Source organism: Drosophila tropicalis, unplaced genomic scaffold, assembly GCF_018151085.1.
Source record: "Drosophila tropicalis isolate 14030-0801.00 unplaced genomic scaffold, ASM1815108v1 contig_443, whole genome shotgun sequence".
NCBI lineage: Eukaryota > Metazoa > Arthropoda > Insecta > Diptera > Drosophilidae > Drosophila > Drosophila tropicalis.
The window spans coordinates 485,304-504,618 of record NW_027172907.1 but is presented as its reverse complement, the minus strand read 5'-3'; the positions used below and the strand labels follow the sequence as shown (position 1 = coordinate 504,618).

The window sequence follows — 19,315 nt, the reverse complement described above, 5'->3', positions numbered from 1 at the left end:
ATGTATATGTATATGTATGTATGTGTGTATATCCAGATCGTCTTCCTACATTTCTCAACCGAAAGCCATTTCAAAGATCGTCGAATTGATTTCCATTAAACCATTAAGAATTACTGTTCAATGAAAAAATTCTATGCTAAGCATAATCATTTATAAGTACAAAATGCAATTACTAATTTCAACAAATTCTCCCTCTCTCTCTTTTTCTGATTTGCATAATTTTTCATTAATTAAAAACTATTGCCTTCATTTTGTCGGCTTAGTTAGAATTAGTTTAAATATTTAATATTAAAGTCCAAGTTGCTTTAAGTCTATAATTAATTTAACAAATTCATTTCAATGTTAATCTGCATTTCAAATAAAGTTTTCATTGCCAATGCTTGATTATGTACCTAATCATTGAATATTTATATTATTTAGCTGTCATTCAAGAATCAATTCAGCAAAAAGTTTTCAATGAACAGCAATTCACGGCTTAACAATTAGAATGCAGGGAAAAAGTTGGGTGAATCGGAAATAATTGGTAAAGGGTATACAAATATCAGTACAAAAAAAAAAACTGTACAAGCTTTAAAAATCGACATTAAGAACTCGAACTTGATAAATGAAAAATAGCTTTGCATAATGTCCATGTCTAAGAACATTTTCCACACTTAAGAAATAAAACCAACTTTCCCAGAGGGTCAAAACTATCTACATTCATATCTATGTTGTATAAAAGAAATGTTCCATTTGGAAACTGAAAAGTTTGACATATTTGCATAGTTGCCCAAACTTATATCGGTGAAAAACTTATTGTTCCTTTTTTTTTGTATCTTATGCTCGAAAAACTATTACTTTTGTGCGGGTTTCCGCTGTACATTGTATCCTACAGTACAAACTCTCTAAAAAAGAGAACTGAGCTCATCGAACATAATGTATCTACATATGTATGTGCCACGCTTCTTTATGATATTGTTGTTGTTATTGTTATTGTTGTACATCTGTTTGCTTTTGTTGAGGAATATGTAGGGGAGAGGGCCCAGTTGTGACTCAGGCCCAGTTGTGACATTCTCAAATATTTTTGAAATGCGGTATTGAATGACAGTTTGAGCCCTGTAAATCATGTTTGTTAAACGTTCTGCAGTTTTTGGACAGACCCCAACGTTAATAATCGTATTGTATATATGCGTACCAAACATCGTGTTGAAAATCGTGCGAAAAAGTTTTTTTGATTTTTTTTAAAGTACCAAAATTTTGTAAAATTAACAGTGAAAATGTGAGTGTAATGCATTAAAATATTCTATTTGCCGTATATTTTGTGATCCTATAAGGATTTATGTGATTATGTAGTGTCTATAAAAAATATACATATAAACTTTAAACTATGAAAAGGCCCGGTTATGACTCAGCTGGGGTGCCCAGTTATGTCCCATATTTTTTTTTGCAATAGGATTATGTAAAATTGTCAAATTCAAACATTTTTGTTGTTGTATAAAAACAAGGAAAGGAAATTTACTTAATGAGACCAGTTTGTCCGAAAATATTCTGGAAGATCTCGAGCGGGAAGGTGCGGGATTGTTTCATTTGGTAAAAACACAAATTAAGTAATGTTTGGGAATTAAAAAACTTTATATAGTTTAAGTCAATGTTCATTTGTGTTTTTCATTATTTTTGTCATTGAAGGCCTTCATAATAAGTAAACCATTAAATCACAACAATTGGAGTGATTTTCCTTTCATATTTTCTTATTTTCAGTGAATTTCTTAAGGTGAGTCATAACTGGGCCACTTTTTTTCGGCCTAAAAAAAGTTATCCACATTAAACCTGTTCCAAAATTTTTTGAGTAACTCAAATAAACATACATTCTTTGGAAAAAAGTTGCGTTTAGTTAATGTTTAAATGTTAAACTTCTTAATTTTTAATTTTGCGGAACTGTAGAAAAAATTTTGAGGTTTTTCAAAACCCGCGTCATAACTGGGCCCTCTCCCCTATATTTATTTTTACGCGTTTTTTTTTTTTTGTTTCATTTCAGTTTTCGGCTGTGGTCCGCCTTCACCCCGTTCTCTGTCGTCATTCAGCTAATTTGTTTACCTGAGAGAAACTCGCTCGTGTTGATTTTCAACACTTTTTTTTTGGTTCGTTGGTGGGACCAACAGGTAAATTTTTCAGTTTTCAATTAAATTTTTTTGTTTCTAAGCATGAGAGCGGAAATTTAAATTATTTTTTTCTAATTTTTTTTTTTTTTTTTTGGCTGGGTCTAGAAGCATTCAATGAATTTTCATTTCATGGAAATTTCTATATATAGGTATATATGTCGGTGTTGAAAAGCTCGAAACAAAATGTTTTCGACTGACTCATGAATTTTGCAGACATTTCAATCCAAATCAAAGAAATAATGGTCACTAACAATGAAAGTTGTATACCCTCTCATTACATTTGGCTACAACATAAATTGGCATTTCGATTCTATTATTTTTGAGATCTATTCTGGACGATAACTTAAAAGTTATATCATCCGAAATAACTTTCAAAATAAATCTTAAGACCAAACGAACGATTTTCTTATCTTCTGGTTTTTGTGCAAGAGTCTAAGCCTATTGAATATACTCTTCTGGTGTAAGGGCAATAACAAGTATTGAAAGGAAGAGCAAAAAATTGTAAATCAAATCAAATGTTTAACACATGGAGCGTTTTGAGAATGGAAAATGAGGCGAAATTTTTGTACAATTTTTGGTTTCGTTTTACTTTTTCTCTGTTTTGTGTGCGTGTTTTTTTTTGTGCCCGAAAAAAGTGGCACAAAGTGGTTGAATGAATAAAAACAAGAAGAGGAAGATGAAGTGCCAGAAAAAAAGCTAAAAAAAAAAAAAAGAATCATCGCTGCCTATAATTATTGAATGGCCAAAGAGAAGAACAGCAAACTTGTAGAGCTTCACCCAAAAACAAAAACGAACTCAAGTTCAAACAATCTCAAGTTGAGGCCTTTACACGCACACCAATGCGTGTGTGTGAGTGTGTGAGCAAGGCCCAAAAGTTTCTCTGCACTTTGGAGAGATTCTGCGGTTTTTTTTTTTTTTTTGTTTGTTGTTGGAGCCAGACAGCAGCAGGTAGGTATAGGCATAGGTAGTCAGCAGCTGCGCCTAATTGTTAAAAAGTATCTTGCAGATACATTTCTTTTGTCACGTTAGAACGCTTCTGATGTCAGACAAACAACCTTGAACCTTTTTGTTTTTATGTAGTTTGAAATATTTATAACTGCTATCAACACAACTTTTGCTTTCGTTGTTTAGTTTTTTGTTATGTTCAGTTTAGGTTTCGGGTTTTTGGGGTCTGTGTGTGTGCCTGTTTTGTTTTTTTTTTTTTTGTGCTAATTGGCGCGGAAATTGTTGAAGCCGGTTTAAATCCAGTTTTGGGCATTATTAGATTCATAGATGTGGCGTTAATAGACAAATATTTGACTTATAGCTTTAGGGGTCGGGGGCAGAGTAGGAATTTCGGTTCAAAACGAAACGCAAACAAGAAAAAGCAAACAAAAATGTTCAAATACATATATCGATAATTGTGATTGAAACATTGAAATCACTATAAAAGACTACATTCATAATACAACGATCGATCAAAGTCGAGCAACTAATTGAAATAATTGGTTTATTTTCTAAAGTTTAAATATCAGCACTTTTCTTCATGAAAATCTCAAATGTTATGATTTTTAAAAGTATGCAACTAATTTAAGTATTTATTACTTAAACCTTTTCTCTTTAATCCTTCTCTATCAAAAGAAAATTAAATGTTTGTATCCACATATTTTTATGTCATTTAACATTCTTTTTGAAACATTAATGATGGGCATTTCTTGAACATTGCCAAAATCAAACTTTTGGCTCTGCTTGCCTTATATAAACTAATTGCCAATTTTCATTAAGATTAATGTTGGGCCAAAAATCGATAAAGAAAAATGCTGTATGTCAACTTATGACAGACGTCCGAAGGGCTAAGAATAACTCAAAGTGATGGCATTGAGAAGAAAAACCAAATGACCAAAAGTGAATCATAAGTGAAATTAGCATCAATCAGCATTTTGCCACCTTCAAAAAATATAAGTACTCTCGTTCATTTTTATTGGTGTTGGAATTTAACTATTCAATCTTTTATCTTGTGCGAAATAATTCAATTTTAAATTGTTTGTTTTCACCGTAAGAAGTTTCATATGCTGAGAATCTTTTTCATCGTCTCCGAACTAATATATAGATAGAATAGAGATAGATAGATATAGAGATGTTGACTCTAGGGTTTTGATAGTGGTCGTGGTGACGGTGTCTACAACTCACTTGCAATAGCGCTATCACCAGTTGGATGGGTCCACATCGGACAACAACTGTGCCAATGGTGGTGGCTCGTAGGGACGAGGTTGTGGACATGGCCTGGCTTGGCGTTGGCGATGATGATGACATTGTTGCTGAATAATTGAAGGCATCTAGCTGGGATTGCTGTTGATGTTGTTGTTGCTGTTGGTGTTGTTGGGTCTGGCGACTTGAGGAGGCAGCCGAGTAGAGCGAAGACATCGATGAGTCTATGGTTTGTCGGTGTTCCATGGTCGAAGCGGGTGATGTGATGTATGTGTGTTGTGAGTGTTGTTGTTGTTGTTGTTGTCGTTGCTGTTGTGGTTGTTGTTATTGTTGTCGGCTTAGCGGCTCGTGTGTGTGTGTGTGTTTGTGTTTTGTTGTGTGTGGGCGGTTTTTTAATCTTTCTCGTTTAGTTTTCTTTTGTTTTCTATTTGCACGCGCGCGCTTCTCCTTTAAGTTAGCTTTACTTGATGTACATTTTGTGTTTTATTTTTTCTTGTTTTCAACTTCCAAGAGACAAGCACACAAAAAAAAAAAGAATACAAAAAAATTGTTAGTTTTTGGGTTCGTTTTGTTTTTTTTTTTTTTTTTTTGGTTTTTGTTGTGGTTCGTTTTGCGATTTTTGTTTCGTTGCGAGCGCTATCAACGCCGGCGATCGTCTGACGAGCTCATAGCGGGTCTCACGTAGAACCCGAAAAATAAGAAAAAAAAATTAAAATACATTTTCTATATACCCTCTAAAGAGAGGGGATAAAGGGTGGCCTAAGGTCGGCAGAATTTCTGTCATAGTTGCACTGACCTTTGTCATGATAGATTTCAACTTCAAACTCCTACAAATGACGACTATTGTCCGATCACATTATCTAACTACTTATTTAAAATAGAATTTTATCAGAAACTATTCGTATTCATAACATATCATTAAGGCTTATGTATTTTGTTAGATCTTGGCTATGAATAGAGTAGATATAGTAAAGCATTCACACTTGTGGCTTTAGCAGAGGGTATTAGCTTAGTTGTTCAGTTTTATTCACATTGACTACCAGCGAACATTTTGCAAATAAATCGGCTATGACTTCATGCTCTCTGTCTGTTTATTATTGTACACTAAGCACAACAATGTCTATATATATATACATATATAAGAAGGTACATATGTGTGTGTGTATTCCAAATACTCTCACACTTTTGTTTTCTATGTGTGTATCTGTGTTTTTGCATATTGAGCCTGAGAAATTGCCTTTGATGCTGCTGCTGCGTGTACAATATGCCACCTACCCCAGCCTCATCCCCTTCGACCTCTTCTCTGATTCGATGACAATGCTCAATTTGTGCTATTTTTAACACAAAACTATTGAGTAAAAATTTTTGCGTTTTCTTTGCGTCTAAACTGTTGTTTTACCCCAGATACAGATACTCGCGGATGTGCGTCAAGCTAATCATTTGTATCACAAAGATACATATTCTAAAGAACACATAAGAGAGAGAGAGAGAGAGAGAGAGAGAGAGGCAGTGTGAGAGAGGTGGGGTAAGGGTAAGTTGAAAAACATGTGCCAATTGCATTGGCAGAAATTTGTAATTTTTTTGTTAGTTTTTCTATTCAATATATTTTGTTTTGTTATTCCAATTTATAGGTGTATTTTTGAAATATTACGTATACGACTCATACGTCTGAGCATGGTAGGAGGAGCAGTATGAGTTTGCAAGCAGCCGTCTCTCTTGTGTGTATTAGGTAATCATGCTTTCAATTCAATTTTTAATAGCCTCCTGCCTGCTGCCGGCTGACTGACTGGCCCAGCGTAAATGTAAACTATTTTAATTGTACTTTTTTTTTTTGGTAGCTAAAAATAAGTATCTATGAAATAATACCAACAAGAAATCACAGATAGAAAAAAAAAAAACTATAAAAGTTTACAGTATGCGACGCGCCAAGTAATATATAGGAAATGCCTTTTTGGAAGAACACATGCCAAGGCAAGAATAATGGGTGGGGCCCCCATGAATTTTCGAAGCTCACATATTTTTGAAACATTGCATACGTCTCTCAAAAACTTTGATCTAAATATGTTTTTATATTGCCCTTAAACAGGAAAGATTTATCTAACTGTTTTCAAACACTGTAGATAACATTCAAATTGAAAATTTAAGCCAAACAAATCAAGGTGATGAAAATATTTTTCAAAAACCCCTAAATAAATAATGACATTAACAATTGGAAATTCAGCAAACTTTATGAAAACTTTCAGAATTCATTGGATCGCTTTTAAAATTCAGTTTGCCTTTTATTTGTGAGATTTTCGTAGAAATCTTGTGAATTTTGTGCAAATTTATTAGGCACTTCCCTTAATGCATTGTCATTTGTGTCGTATTTGATTTGTTTATCATATCTTTAAATAAGATTTGATTTTGAATCAATTCTAATCTGTGTGTTAATATATCCAACAGATGCAACTTTTTTGATTTTTATGATTCGTGGCAAAAAAATTAAGTTTGTTTGTAAATTCAATTGATTAGGCCTAGGAAGAATTTCATTTAAGTTTTGCCCATTTCAACTTGCCAAATAAAATGCTATCTATGTATTTATATATAGATATACTGTTTATAATTTATGTTTTTTTCTTCTATGTGTTATTTTTTGCATTTTCTATGTCAACATTTCATTTAGGTTTCGTTTTGTTTTTGTTTTTAGATAGATAGAAATGTTTTTTTTTTTTCTTCTGATGATGATTTTTGTTTGGGGGTCGCAGCCAACTAATTTTTGACAGACCTGAGAAAATCTGTGGGGGCAACAACAATAAATTTAGAACACATTAGCCAAAAAAAGAAAAAAAAACCACAAAACGAAACAGAACCAAATTGCAAAATAAAAGCAAAAATTATGGAACCACATGAAACTAACAATAATAATAATAATATTATATGATAGCCATCAAAATTTTCTAGTGGCCCAAAAAAATTTATTGTTAATGTTCCATAAATTTATTTACATATTTTCGAGAAAAAAAAAGAAGAATTATTCGCACATTTTTTGAATTTTCCGAATCTCAGGTTAAGGATATGTATTTTGAGAGAAAAAAAAAAAAAAAACTTCCAACAATAACAACAACAAATAAAAAATTCAAAAATATTAAAAACGTATAGCGCAGAACCCGTGCGCCGCTTGCCGAACAACCGGAACGACGCGAACTTCGAACAAGACTGACCAAAAGGCATAGACTGGGAGGCCCAGCCAGCCCCCCAAATGCCTGCTGAGATCACTATGCGAGAGAAGCGCGAGAGAAGTCACTCTCGCGAAGCCTCAAGCAGATGTTTAACCGTTTCGCTCGCTCGGCCCATGCTTTCGATCATCTTTCTACAAACACACTCGCTACTCCTCACACTCTTTTTTATTGTCTGTCCCTCCAACTCGATCTCTCACTCTCTGTCTCTCTCGCCCTCTCTCTCTCTCGCATTGAGCTAAGTTTTGACAAAAAGCCGGCTCAAACTTGGGAGAGACCCGGTGTTTTTGCGGGGTGGGCGGGAAAGAGACCCTGACTGGCGGTCATGTCGGTGGTTGGCGGTCGAAGAGGGCCGGCGACATAAATAAACAAGTGCTCTTGGCATTCGGTGCGTCGTTAATTCATGATTTCAATTTTTAATGCCCTGCGCCCGGCTTTTCACCAATCACAAGAACAGCAAGCAACAGCGTCAATTCAAATATATAATTTAATAGACCACCTGCATACCCTACACACATACATACATCTCAAGACGTTGAAAATTGTTTTCTTGCAAACACTGTTCAAAAGGTTGGCTACAACTTTAGAAACATTTTCAACATAACTTTCAAAGATAGTTAAAGATATTGAAATAACTGAAATAACAGACATGAAAGTCTATCTAACAATAAGCTTTGAAAAATTTGTATTCCACTTCTAGAAGATGATTTTAATGTGATGGTACTTAGGAGATAGGATATCGTTTTTAAATGAATCGGTTTATTTGTTTGCAATAACAGCTGTATAAATGATCAGTCCCACCAAATTTTTACAGCTTTAGAAGCTTGTTAAGAGTTGAGTTGGCATGGTGAAGTGCCAAAATGCTTCAATTACCTTGCGACATATGTATAAATGCAGGGTATATCCGACCACAATGTGCTGAAGTGCAGCTATGGGTACTTTAATAGCAGAACAACATGGTAGGCAAAGATCAGGGGACAATGACGACGAGGTGGTAAGAGAGAGATGAGGAGAGGTAGCTATGTTCGGGGAACAGCAACCTGGCTGCACCACCACCATCATCATCATCATAATCATCATCATCATCGTCATTATCATCATGGTGTCTTAATAGAAGGCAACAAGCGACCATGAACTATCCCGCCCGCCCGCATTTAAGACGGACCTCTCCGGCCCCTTGTCTACTATGAATCTTACATGCAAGACGATTTCACCCTCCGGTCTGCCATCTCGTATGCCTCTTGCTGGCTGCACTTCATCAACGACTGCGTCGAAGTATTTTCCGCTACTTGAGCGTCCGAAATGCGTGTGGCAGGCAATGTTTTGGCCTTACATTTTCGACTTTAGCCGACGATTCTGGCTCTGAGTCTGAGAAGCGAGCGACTTCGCGGGAAGGCCGCTGCGGCCACTGCGGCCACTGCGAATGCAATTCTTTTTCTCGTGTTCGTGCTGAGCCGTGCCGTTCCGTGGCATGCAGCCGCTGCCTCAGCCGTGGCAGCATTTGCTGCACCAATCAAACTTTTTGTCTTATTATTATTTTTCTTTTTGAGCTATCAACAACGAAAAATTTATTGAATTATTTTTTCAGCGTCGTCACGAAATCTGCGCTCAGGCGAAAATCAAATCAGAAAATCAAATGAAATAGAAACGCGAGTAGAGCAAATGAGATGGATTTTTCTGCGAAAATGCCAAGTTACAAATACAAAAAATTTTTATAATTTACAGATCAATGGATTTCCTTTGTTTTCCCATGTAGACACCATCATCACCCACAAAACATACAATAGAACTTGAAATTATTTATTGCATTTTAATTGAGATTAATGAGCCACTCGAACGACCCTCATGCTACCCAAAGTAGTGCCACATCCCATCCTCTTTCCCCTATTTGACATATCACATTTCTCATAATTGAGCAGCACTTGAAGTGTTTAGGCAAAAACCACCCACTGAGTTAATATGTAAGAAGAAGGAAATCATTCTCAACGAATTCTTGATACTCTGATGCTAAGTTCTATGTAAAATGTGGTAAAAGAACTGCACAATCCATTGTAGGTACACATATCTTAGTGACATTTTAGTGTTAAATGGACAAATGGATATGAGGAGAAGCTGAACGAAAGTCATTGGGAATTGCAAATACTTTACTTTATTTAACAGGGTATATACAAACGATTCGTAATTATTCACCAACTGCTCGATTAGGCATGAGATTAAATTTTAGGCTTGCCTTTTTTTAGCTAATGCATTACATGATGTTCATTTCAATTGGCAAGTGAATCAATAACAACATCTTATAATTTCGATGAACAACACCATGAAGGGATCTAGAAGATATTAATTGGGGGTGGTCGATCAAACAATAAAGATATTCGGCTTAATTTCGAAACGATTTTTTTTAAGGATTTATTAAAATTGGGGGGTGTCCAAGCCCCCATACTCTCCTGGACTCGTCCATGAAAAACGCATATTTAAACACATTCGAATCCTTAATTTATGAAAAAAACGACCCAATTATCATGTTTTTTCTCTAATCTATTCTATTTTATAGTAGGAACGTTCTACTATAAGTTTGATTTAATTTAGTCATGGAATAGGTCAAAGAGTAGTTGATACAAAAAATATTTAAAAAGGTGTGAATTCTTTTTATGTATGTATTCGCACTTTTAAGGAATTTTGTTTTTAACAATTTTTTTATGATTATGTCTTAACGACAATCCTTTCTATTGTCCGCTATGAAACAACCTTTCAGAATTGCTTCAGTATTATGATTAAGTGTTTCAAATTAGACAAAAATTTGAGTTTATCCTTTTGAAGTTTAAAGAAAAATTCAATTCTCTTTATTCTACTTTCTTTTGCTACTGAGATAAAAACTAACTTCTTTTCAGCTTTGTTTGTTTTGCTTTTAAATACTGAAATCAGAAATGAATAGAAAATTGTGAATTATTGCTTAAGCACTAGTTTTTTGGTCTTACTGCTTCATCTTATCAGTCAGATTTAAGCCCGATCCCAAACAAGCAGTGCATTTACGCAGCCCTGACATCTGCACATGTTTTAGATAGAGATACATTTTCATGCCCAGCCCGAAAGTATGCAACAAATTAATTTTACCATTTGGTTTTCTATCTATTTTGCTGAAAAGTTTCAAGTTCAAAAAGATTTAAACTTCATAAATTAGTTTAAATTTATATATTTAAGTTATATATTCTTTTTTTATTATATTGTGACTGTAAGGAAATTTTTTTAAAATAAATATTATATATTTCTGGAATATTTTGAATTTAAGGTTAATGGCCAAACAGTTTTGTGAAACATTTAAAAGATTAAAAATTTAAATAACTAAATGTGTATAATAAATAAATTTCGTATATATTTAGATAATTTATATTTTGGAATTCTCTAATCATTTTGCAGGCAATATTTTGCTTAAAAACTAAATTTCAGCTAACATAATAATTTAAAATAAAACTTTAAACATGCACACACAAAAAAAAAAAAAAAGTAAATAAAAAACAAAAGCCAAAAAAAACTTTTCCTTTAGCTCATGAGCTAAAATAGACTAATTTCAAATGAATAGAGATGAGAGAAAACATGAATAATATGCCAACTAATTTAAATGAATGGCAAGACTGATGTTGGAAAAGCAAATGGCTCGAGGATTGTTAATTGGGCAGGCATACATAAATGGCGGGACGGGCAGTCAGGGTTATTCCGATCTGTCTGTTCTCTTAGATCTTTCAAAGGAATCCCTTGATCGTTTGTTTAGTTATATTTTCGTAATATTTGCTGCGCCGCCACGAGGCAGGCGGCTTCGTTTCGTTGGAGTTAGTAGCAAGAGCTGTAGCTGTAGCTGAAGTCGGAGCATTGCGACAATTCGCACTCACCTCTGGCGTATGGGCTGTGGATACACTGGGTGCCAATTCGGTGGTAATGCCAGAGGCTAAACCAAAACCTTCTAGCTCACTATCAGATTCGATGGGTTGTGGCATGGGATGCAGCTGTTGCTGCTCATCATCGGGCGTAGGAGTGACACTTTGACTATGCAAATCGGCAACTCCGGCTACACTATCCTGATCATCCGCCTTGCTTGGCTGTTGAGCCGAGAAATAGCTCAATTCGGAGCTATCAAAGGACATATTATGCACTGGTGATTGTGGTAGTTCTGGTATTTCAAATGTGCTCAGTGTTGAGTCATCGGCCTCGTCAAAGGAGTTCTTGGCTGAGCCTATATACGAGCTGGTTCGTCCAGAGGCCGTTTGAAATGATGATGAGTGCGAATTCGGTGTGAAGTTTCCCTCAGACGCAGTGGCAAAAGACTCATCTTCGGTGGAACGGGATTGCCAATCCTTACAATTGAAATAATTTAAAGTTACATAAGTATATACGTATTAAATTAAATTAGTTTAAAAATAAAACTGGTTTAAGTTTTAAGAAATTGCAACTAGTTCTGCGGTAGATTTGCAATTTCAGAAATAAACTAGCTTAAAAGCTAAGAAATTTGTTACTTTTAGAAATGTTTTGCTCACCTCAATATTACCCAGCTTCTTATTATTATTTGGACCATCGACTTCGCCCTCTTGCTGAACATCTCGAATAACTGCATCCAAAGATTCAGCCACTTCGGCAATGGCGCTTAGTTTATGGGTTATTGCCGCACAGGCTAATTCATTGCTACCAGTTGGTAGAATCTTCAGAGTAGCTGGGGGCGAAGTTTCACCACTAAGAGCTTCGCTGCCCGCACTACTGGTGCGACCACTGTCATGCAAAGGACTTGGACTACTGTCCAAGGGTAGCTCATCGGCCACAACACTGAAATCGGGAGGGAAATGTGAGTTATCTAGTTGCAATTGTAGACCAGCAGCTGCTGCTGCTTCCGCTTCCGAGTCCATTGAAGCAGTGCGTGAATGCGAGGGTGTTGGTTCCTCGGTGTCATTGTCTGTATAATCACTTTGAGGATATGTTTCGCTATCATTACGTATTAGAGCCTTGATCTTGTCGAGACTGTGTTGCACATTATCTTCTTTATCCACATTATCTTCGTAATTTTCTTTCTCCTCCTCCTCCTCTTCCTCCTCTAGTATGATATCACGTTCGATAGAAGCTTTGGCTATTTTCGTTTTGACACTTGAAGTACTGGCAGTTTCATCATCATCATCATCATAATCCCCATCAGCCTCAGCATCATCGCCATCTTCGTCATTATCTTCAGAGCTTAATTCAGGCAATTTGGTTGATTCATTGATGGCTTCCAAGAGTTTTGATAACTCATTCGTGGAATCGCTTAGACTTTCCTCATGGCCATTACTACTATAGAGATCCTCTTCCTCACTGGCCAATGGAGCACAAGATGTGATATTATGAACAGTAAGGCTGGCAATTTGATGACTTTCCTTTGGCTCGTCATCTTCTTTGGGCGGCTCGTCTACCACAATGCTGGGCACTTCCGGCATTGTGGTTGCCGCCTCCATTGTCTCCTCATCGGCCTTCTTGGCAAACAAGTTACGAAATCTGGCAAACATTTATGTATGGCCCCCTTGCCTATTGCAAATTTATTTATGCTGTTCTGGCGCCTCCTCCTTAGGGATGAAGACAATTACTTTGACGCAATAGTTGAAACACGCGTTTGGCTCGCGGCCAATCACTCCGATAATTGTGGATTATAATTGTTCAGTTTTTGGCGGGGGGGGCCACAAACAAGTGAGAAAGCGGGTGGTGGTGAAGTATGAAGACACTTCTAAAATTAACACCAAATCTTTGCTACTCTTTAACCCAATTCCACGTTGGATATTTTAGTTTTTGTTCCAGCAGTTGCCTTCCTCTTCCTTCACTCTCTCTCTCTCTATGAATGTTCCATTAATTTGACAACTTGACAGTTGCTCTCACTATTATATATATCGTATATATGCATATACATATATATCTATCTGAACCACAAACCGACGCGCCACTTTTTTGTTTCGTATTTTTTTGTCTTTTTGCTCCGTTCCCGTCACGCACTACGCTGGACCACGCACCGAAATAGACTGTCGTTCTGTGGATGGGCTGTGGATGAAGGAAAAGTCCGCTCGGTCGCCTTTACGTTGTTGTTTTTGTTTTTTCCTCGCCGCTTGTCATTTGTTTTATTCTGTCAAAAATTTATTTCTATACTCTGTCAAAGACTATTTGCAGTTCATGAATAACTTTGTGGTGCCTTACTAAACATGAAAGAAAGCTCTTTATCCAGAAAAACTTAGAATGCTTATCTCCAAGAAGTTAAAAAACTTGGGTAGGAAATATTTCTATAATTAATAGTTTTAGAAAAGATTCCTTGATAAAGACATTATGCAAATAAAAGGATATTAGGTTATCAACTGGTCACTCAAATTTTTTCCCATTATTTTTAAGAGTATTTCGTGTTCGTTGCATACGTCTTATTTTAAGAACTTATTAGTTGTTCTATTCCTTTTCGTGACAGCGGCTAATGTTGAGTGTATTTTAAGAGATTTGAGTGAAATTCGTTGTCGTTGGTTGTGTTGTCGGCATTATTTTGTTTTTTCTTTATTTCCCTGACATTTGCTTTACGTGATTCGAGAATCTATGTGTAGAGCATAATGATTGAGCTTCGGCCAATCCTCACGCAGCTCACGCAACTGCTGGAAGAGACTATTCACTTTACTTACCTCTTGCCAGTTAGAGAGTCCAAGATGAACGGCTCCTTCAAACGTTTCTTGAGAAGTCTACCCAGTCGGACCATGCGACCCACTTCCACTAGTAGCTGTTCCCGGGCCATTAAATGACGCTGCAAACGGGCTGGTAATTCACCCAGAGTTTTGTAAACTGGTGATAGTTCGGGTGAAAGATCCGCATCCGCATCGCTGCTTATGCCGCTGCTGCTGCGATTATGTTGCTGCCGTTGCTGCTGCTGCAGCTGAGTGGCCAATTCCTGGGTGAGCAGGGGTCGTAATTCCCTCAACTGGCGATAGTATGCCTCCACACTGCGATGGAATACAGCTGAGACACGCAGTCGTGTCATTTGCTCTTGGGCTATCGATTGAAGGCTATGCCAGGTGTGCTGCAATTGCTGGGAAATGAGTTCAGGATCGGATAGTGCTAGTTTGCAGCACAGACGCAAAGTCTGCGATGCCTCAACTAACTGGCAACCATAGTTGTAAATGCTCTGCAAGAAGGAAAGAGTCAGAGAGTAGGTGAACAGTTAGCCAAAAAACTTGCTTGCACCGCCGAAAAAAAAAAAAAACAAATATATATGTACATATAAACAAAACTCACCCGTCCGGTTTCCTCGAAACCCTGAAGCTCATCCTTTTGCAGCTGAATCTCGTGTATGTTGCAGCCAACATGTGAGTGACACCGCAACAAGACGGCATATAACTCGCCCAGCCAATCCAGTGCACGTCTTGCATCTTCCTCATAGGCATGGATGTGGGTCACCTGCTCCAAGGTGAGCCGCTGCAATGCCAGACGCTGTCCGCACAGCTGTCGTCGCTCACGACTCGCATCGAGCTGGCGTCGCAGCTGGGCAATGTCGTTGCTATAGTCCAGCTGGAGGTCACGGCCCAAGGCATCTTTCACCGGCATGGCAAGCATGTCGCTTAGTTTTTCGCCCTCGCGAACAAGTTCGCGTTCGACCAGAGCTGTGCGAACAAGTTTGAATGGAAAACTCTCTCTCAATGCGATCGTTTAATAGACCATGACTTACCCATCATTTGTTGATTACTCTTCAATTGCATAAGCATTTGTTCGGCCTCTGGCCATTGCAGAGATCGACTATCTACCTCCATCACATGTTGACCAGTAATCAGGAGCTCTTCAAATTGATCGAGCAGCCGATGAAAACGCAAAGCAGTCATCAAAATGTTACGCCGCCTTTCCAATCGTTTGGCAAACGAACGGCAAACAAATTGCATAAAATCCCTTTGGGACAACAAATCCTGGCACGCGGACAATTTCTCGGTACGCTCTTTGACGAATTGCTCAATTTTGTAAAGAAGTTCGGCATAGCAGCCATAGGTATCACGGCATTCCATTTCCAATTGATCATGGGCCGCACGCAGTGTCTCACAGGCTCGCACATCCCTGCCTACGCTCCGTTGCCGGCTGAGCAGTTGTTCGGCCTGCTGTAAAATCCAGTTGGTGACAAAGGCCACACCCTCCTCCAAAGTACTAAGCTCGCGTGCCTCTCGCAGCGATCTAAGTAACTCCAGCCAAGCGGTTCGTATGGCTGTTTGTTTCTTTTCGATCTCATTCAACCTTAACTCGATGCGGGCACGCTCACAGACGAGGTCGGGTGGCAATGCGGGTTTACCACTGGTGGCAGCGATAAGGACGGTGGGAGAGGTGGTTATTGTTGTCTCTGCTGCGCTTGCTGCTGCTTGTGTAGCAACAGGTGCGGCCGCTTGTGGTGTTTCATAGACCTCGTTAAAGCGAGCCAAGATCGCATTACCTGAGCAAAGAGAAATGTGTGTAAAAAAAAAAAAAAAAAAACAAAAAAGGTTGTCGCATTAGTTTCAATGAAAGCCCTCTTTATTAACACATTTTCATTTCAACTGTGAGAGAGAGGTTATGTTACGTTTCGATAAAGAAAAAGTGAAATCCCTTCCTGGTCTAGAAGTCACTCTGTCTAGTCGGAGCATTGGCATGTGCCAGTTTTCGTTGCGCATCAATGATTTTTATAGCCGCCAAGTGAAAGGTCACGATTTTCATTTTATAGTCGCACCCACGCACACGCCATTCAACCACAACAACAATAGCAACTCTCTGAATGTCTGTCTGCTCGTTTTCAATACTCTGACAACAGCCACAGGCGAAGCATTTCATAAGTGCAGGCAATATAAAACAAAGTTCGATCAACTATGTATACATGATCCCATTATGATCTGCCCTTTTTTTTTTGCAAATTCTTTTATGCTGACCGCAAATATTCCGACTGTCTGCCTGAAGCCGCAAAACAAAAAAAAAAATAATCCCGAAAGTCACCTTAATTAGGTTTCACTTGAGTCTCTCAATTATTAAAAAAGAAAAAATCAGTTTTTTAGAATTTCAAATCAAATTTAAAAGTTCATTCGTTTGTCTAACAATATGATTTAAATAAAAGTTTTAACATTTTTCTTATATGCATTAAAAAGCTGAGAGAAATTTAAACTTGATATTTAATTGTGTGCCTTGTATTTGTGCTGTTAATTACTGTAGTTAGATTAAACTTAATTATTGATTGAACTTAAATATGGAAAACCAATTAAAGATAAAGAACACAAATTTAGCCCACGCAAGCAATTAAAACCCTAAGTTGAAAATATTTCTCATTTGACCAAGTGTAAAAACCCTGTCTCCATTAAGAGAACTTTTCAATGTTATTTAGTGTCAAAAACAATCAGTTGATAAACACGAACACGAATCGTAAAAAAGAAGAAAAAAAAAAAATAAAATAAAAACAGAAACAAGTTTGGCAAACACATTCTTTTTTTTTTTTTGTGATTTCTAATTGAAATACGCACAAAAAATCAATGCTGTTTGTGATTTACTTGTCACATGGTGGTGCTGCGTTCCCCCCTTCTGGCCTCTTTCCCTATTATAGACCGTAACTGGCAACTCGTTTGTCGCTTTGTCGTCGGCGTTGAGCGAGAGAGGGCATTGAAATTATGTTAATTGCTGTCAGAGCTCTTCTCATCCGCCGTTCGAAAAACGAAAAACGAAAGACTGAGGCAACAAACTTGCACACTCTGAATTGAACTTGTTTGGAAGACTTCTTACCCATTTCAATCGCTGACTCAATGCTACGCTGAACGTGGGTATGCAACTGGGCGCTTTTCTTTAGCTCAACATCCGCTTCCGTTGGTCTCAGGGATTTGTTGCCACTTAAAAGTTTCAGCAACTGCTCCATCCCAGCCAAAGTCTGAGCATGGGTCTTAGTGAATTCATCAATTGACTGCAAAATAAAAAATAAAAACCAAATTAAATGCAACTCAATTTCAATTCCTGTTGCTTACCTTGCGCTGCTGCAGCCACAGATCATAATTGAATTGCAGGTTACCGCCCAGTTCCTCGGGCAAATTGTTAGGCTCTACATACTTGGCCAGCCGTGCCTTCGACAAAACCAAGGGCTTTTAAGAGGGGAAATGGGCAAGAAAATTACACCTTTATCGTGGTGGAGTGGATAAAAACTAGGTTAAAGCTAACTTACCTCGCCTTTGATTTGAGATTTGGCGCATGGCTCCACATGCTTTTCCCAGAAACCCTCCGATCTGACTAGATACAAATCGACGCTTATATCGCCACCAAATAAAGCATAGATCTCACGCACATGTTGCCGTGAGATACGGGAGCTGGTCTCTTGGGCATTTACTATCACGCTGACACCGTTTTGCAAGATCGAGGCACTGCCCGAAAGACAGATAAAGGAAAAGTTAAGACTTTGTGGGGAATTGTGGATAGGGGGGTGAACCGAAATCTCTTGATTGGGTTGCCAGTTTAAATTTTAATTAACTACTTTTGCTTAGGCTTTGGTTTTGTTCGTTCGTTTGTTTCTTTTGTGACCTAATGCCAGACTTTTTGATTGATCACTATAAAAAATATATCCATAATTCATTTCGTTTTTTCTTCATCTTTTCATTGTGGCTCATAAAATTAAATAATTTTCTTGTTGTGCTAATAAACAAATAAAAACGAGGCAAACAAAACACAGACTAAGAATCATTTAACAATAAGATTTATCAAATGGTGTTGGTTATGGAAAAATGCAATTACATATAAACTAATATTTTCATATTATCTATATATTTTTACTCATATTCAAATTCTGTTTACTCAAGTAATAGCAATTTATATTTTAACTTCTAATGTATATAAACATGAGTATTTAATTACTAAACGGTTACGATTCGTTACATTTTAATAACAACAACCTATTTCATAACAACAATTATTATTAATTTAATTTATTTGATTTGCTTTTTTTGCTTTTTCGGTTACTTTTTTAAAACGTTTTTATTTCTTAGTTGTTACTTTGTTATCTAAGCATATTTCTTGATGTTCTATCTAAAATTTAATTTCATTGTAAAAACAAGTTTCAACTGGCCTACTTAGAATACAATAAGATGAAAAATATTAATATAGATTAACCCGAAATCGGGAATTAGGTCTACACAGAGAGAAAAAAATACTGAAAAATTAGTTAATTGGCTTTAACTGATTGACAAATTGAACAAAATCGGAAGAACGTTATGCTAAATATAGCACATGATGTGTTTGAAGAATCTTTTTTATTAATTGTGATTGAATTGTTCTATTTAGAATTGGTATAAATGAAAGGGTATAAACCAGAAAAGACCATCTTCTATCTAAAAATCACTCAGTGCTATATTCAGATGAAGCTTTTGAATGAAAGAGTATTTCCTTTGTCGTATACTTAACACATACGCATTTTCTATTAATACCCGATCAAAATTTGTCAAACTCAAGAAAAATATATTTTGCCTTCGAACAGTTAAAAAAGAAGTTCTATGAATAGGATTAGCATATGAATGATCAGATATTGTCAACATCTTTGACTATCAGCATAGCTCTTAGGCCTTTTTATTATCTTTCTCTCTCTCTCTCTTTTTCTCCCTCTCTTTAATACCTTATGGCCTACTCCATAGCTAATGAAAAGTCTTAAATATAATGTAAAAGCGTATATCATCTGCGGGTTATTTGCATATTTCGGCCATATGTTAATTAGCTGGCGGCACTTTTTACTTCTTTCTTTCTTTTTCTTTCCCACTTCCATCTTTAACCATGATA

At 36.8% G+C, this 19,315-nt stretch overlaps 2 protein-coding genes across 12 annotated transcripts in view; both read right to left on the bottom strand.

The window, feature by feature from the left end:
* The window catches only part of zormin, a 39,360-nt gene extending 31,862 nt beyond the window's left edge, over positions 1–7,498 (bottom strand). For 2 of the 9 annotated variants that reach the window (XM_068285932.1, XM_068285931.1), the window contains exon 1: positions 4,308–4,968. In XM_068285932.1, coding sequence (XP_068142033.1) covers positions 4,308–4,571 — 264 coding nt within the window. In that variant the 5' untranslated portion in view covers positions 4,572–4,968. Of the gene's footprint in view, positions 1–4,307; positions 4,972–7,221 lie in introns of those variants that run through there. The other 7 variants (XM_068285927.1, XM_068285928.1, XM_068285929.1 and 4 more) reach the window with 7 other exon arrangements.
* A 3,341-nt stretch (positions 7,499–10,839) lies between these two features.
* LOC137573891 (SEC14 domain and spectrin repeat-containing protein 1-B) overlaps positions 10,840–19,315 on the bottom strand; it is a 31,953-nt gene continuing 23,477 nt past the window's right edge. For all 3 annotated transcript variants that reach the window (XM_068285963.1, XM_068285962.1, XM_068285961.1), the window contains exons 3-10: positions 17,718–17,913; positions 17,524–17,637; positions 17,288–17,462; positions 15,237–15,980; positions 14,807–15,171; positions 14,200–14,696; positions 12,067–12,349; positions 10,840–11,886 (exon numbers count right to left, since the gene is read on the bottom strand). In XM_068285963.1, the coding sequence (XP_068142064.1) occupies positions 11,278–11,886; positions 12,067–12,349; positions 14,200–14,696; positions 14,807–15,171; positions 15,237–15,980; positions 17,288–17,462; positions 17,524–17,637; positions 17,718–17,913 (2,983 nt within the window). In that variant the 3' untranslated portion in view covers positions 10,840–11,277. The remainder of the gene's footprint in view (positions 11,887–12,066; positions 12,350–14,199; positions 14,697–14,806; positions 15,172–15,236; positions 15,981–17,287; positions 17,463–17,523; positions 17,638–17,717; positions 17,914–19,315) is intronic.